The sequence below is a fragment of the Sorex fumeus genome, unplaced genomic scaffold (genome assembly GCF_029834395.1).
Source record: "Sorex fumeus unplaced genomic scaffold, SorFum_2.1 ptg000007l, whole genome shotgun sequence".
Classification (NCBI taxonomy): domain Eukaryota; kingdom Metazoa; phylum Chordata; class Mammalia; order Eulipotyphla; family Soricidae; genus Sorex; species Sorex fumeus.
In genome coordinates, this window is record NW_026606064.1 from 22,872,849 (window position 1) to 22,875,907 (window position 3,059).

At 56.3% G+C, this 3,059-nt stretch overlaps 1 protein-coding gene across 1 annotated transcript; it reads right to left on the reverse strand.

Moving 5' to 3' along the window:
• Nucleotides 1-656: 656 nt before the first annotated feature.
• Nucleotides 657-1,520, reverse strand: LOC130043386 (charged multivesicular body protein 1a-like). The gene has a single exon (XM_056135644.1). It carries the CDS (start codon nt 1,516-1,518, stop codon nt 928-930), a length of 591 nt encoding a protein of 196 aa, XP_055991619.1. The 5' UTR covers nt 1,519-1,520; the 3' UTR covers nt 657-927.
• Nucleotides 1,521-3,059: the final 1,539 nt, after the last annotated feature.

A 3,059-nucleotide genomic window follows, 5' to 3' on the forward strand; every position in this document is an offset into this window, starting at 1 on the left:
GCAGCTCTGCTGCCTCTTACAAAGCCTCCCTCGACACCACCCCTGCTTGAGCACAGGGCCCCAGAACGCTGAGATACTGAGATCTGAGGCTGCCCCGGTCCACACGACACAATCCAGTGCCCCACGGCTGCCCCAGCTGTTCACTGGAGCAGAAAGGAAAGCCACAGTCTCTCACAGGGGTCTCACTGACAGAGGGGTCTGCTGGGCATGTGGCAGGCTCTGGCCTGGCCTGTCCCACTGGTCTGAGCATCTTGCTTGGAGCAGGTGCTCAGCCTGGGGCCCTGCCTGGTGCCGGTTCCTTTCGTTTTGGCAAAAATAAAACCCAAAGAGAAACCGTGAAAACAGCAAGAGGACAGTAAACATCAGGGGCTGGGTGAGGCGCAGGGGGAGGCTGTCCCAGGCAGACGTCAGAGGACGTCCCCTCTCTACAGTAACAGGACCTCACTGAGGACTGGGTGCTGGAGGGCAGTGGAGGAGCTGGTGGAGGCCCGTACTGGAAGCACAGGGGGTTCGCAGGGTCTGCTGGACGCAGGCACATAGGTCAAGGCAGCTGATTGCCCAGACCCTCCGGGCCCTCCCATTCTGTCCCTGGTGGCTACTACTGAGGGGAGGCCTCTGGGTGTGTGGCAAGGGGTGGTCCTAGCCGCCAGGGAAGCACACTGCACACACACGGATCTATAGGCGTCCGCTGGCCAGCTCCTGTCCATGCCTAGGGTCAGGAGACAGGGGTCTGTACGTGCACAGCTGGCCGGCCCAGAGACATGGGAATTACCCAGAGATGTCAGAAGTTTGTGTAGTCACAGAGACAGGTGCCCACTGCGGGCACATAGCAGGGCTCCAGGCTGGCAGGCGGGCAGAGAGCAGCAAGGCCACGGTCAGCAGAAAGGCAGGGGGGGCCGCACTCCTCCCCTCCAGGTGGACGGCGGCCTAGTTCCTCAGGGTGGCCAGCCTCCTTGACAACTGGTCCTCCTGGCTGCGCACGGAGCTCTCGCCCACGGCTGAGGCGCCCTCGGGCAGCTGGCTCAGCTGGTCTAGGACCTCAAGGCCATTCTCCTCAGCGATCTGCACAATGAGGCTGTCCACTTGCTCCTGTGTTGTAGTCAGTGTGGTGGCTGAGCTCATGGAGTCTTTCATCACCAAAGTGTGCACATCCAGGTTCTGCACCTGCTGTTCAAACCTGTCCATCACCGCAGAGACCTTCTGCAGGTCCATGGCACTCAAGGCTTTGTCCAGGGCTTTGGTCACCTGGGCCATGTTCTTGGTCACCCCCTTCATGGTCACAGCTGTCTGCACTTTGGAGGCCACAGCATCCACCCGGGATGCCATGCGGAGCCAGTTCACGCCTTCGTTCTTCTTGCGGATGGCATTCTCAGCATACACTCTTGCACATTCCACATTCTTCTGCTGCAGGGCCTTCTTCACTTTGGCCTGTTCAGCCTTGGAGTCCTTCTCCGCCTTCTTGGCCAGCTTCTCTAGCTGCTTCGCGGTGAACTTCAGCTGGAAGAGGATGTCGTCCATGGCCGGGGCGGGCGGCAGGCGGGCCGGAATCGGAATCGTGCTTGCTTGGTCTGGGCACTTCCCGGACCGCCTTTTCTGCCCGCAGCTCTCCGGAGAGGAGGGCGCGAAGGTGTCGCCATGGAGACGCGTCTGTGACTCCCGGGACACGGCCTATGGGGCTGGGGCGCAGCAAGGCCAACTCTGGGCTGGTGTGGGCCGGCCGGCAGGCGCTCTAGGGAGACAAAGCCACAGCTCCATCTGCCGCTGCAGGTGTGGACGAAAGGATGGACCGCCCCAGGGAGCTCAGCAGGAGGCGGGAGGCGCGCGGGCAGCCCGGGAAACGCCTAGCTCCGGGGTTGGGCTCCCTAGCCCGCTCAGCTTGAGCCTCAGTCTCTGCTTTCTCAAGACCAAGCCCCCTTTGAGTTTACAGTCTTAGTTTATATAGCAATCACGTAGGGTGGTGACACAAAGGTGGGTTGAACATTAACAAATCAGCAAAGAGAGGTAAGACCACTGCTCAAGGAGATTAACTCAAGGATTAAATCTCATCCAAAGAGATTTATTCCAGATTACTAGGAGATCTGCTCAAGGGTGGGATCCCAACAAGGGTACATTCTTTCCTCAGCTAGTAATCTACTTAAATAGTTGTAGTAAGTCAACTTCTAATATTTCTAGCAATGTCATTCTGTATGAGCACAGTAAGAGATAAACTTACAGTTTGGTTCTTTCTGAGGACATCTCACTATATATTCTGATATATATATATATATATATATATATATATATATATATATATATATATTAGTCCTCAGGCCAGGTTAGTCTTCTTAGCCCAGCAGGGTCCTAGTCTCATCGTTACTTACTTTTGGATCATGACAGCATTTGTCCATGTTCATCCCCTCAACTTATAGTAGAGTATTGTGTGCTTTGGCCTGGCCCATTTCGATGCCAGGGTAGCTCACAGCTTGCCTTGGGTCCATTTGGTCCCTTGTCGGGACCCTGCTTTTGGGGTGCTAGGAACTAAGGGCAACTGAGTCAAGAAAGCAGATGCCCAGGAGTAAATATTATTCGGAGTCAATCAACTCCCAAGTTACAAAGCATAATATTAACTGTCTTCCTGTGTCCATACAGAGAGGACATTGCTTTAAGGTAAACTATGCAAATGACATAACTTACAAGTTCAGTGTCCTTGGAAGGATCTGATCTTACAAGCTCACAGAATCTGATTAGGGAGAAAAGGTGATTAACTAGCTGGGGAGGAGAGCACAGAGAAGAGTCTACAGATAAACAGAGAAATGGAAGTGACTCTGGGCCACAGTGGGCGCTGCTGCTCAGCGCCAGCGGGGCACGCCAAAGGGGCCGTGCGGGCTGGGGCATGACCCCAGGCCCGTGGGTGCCAGGCCAAGCTCGGACTGTCAGGCCCAGGCAAGGCCCCAAGACAATGGAGTCTGACTCACCGACGGACTGCGATCACCGCGCTCTCCCCACCCGAGCGCCCCTGGGACCCTGAGGTTCGGCGCTGGAGCACAGTGCGACCACTGGGTCGCGCCCGGCTGCCTCTG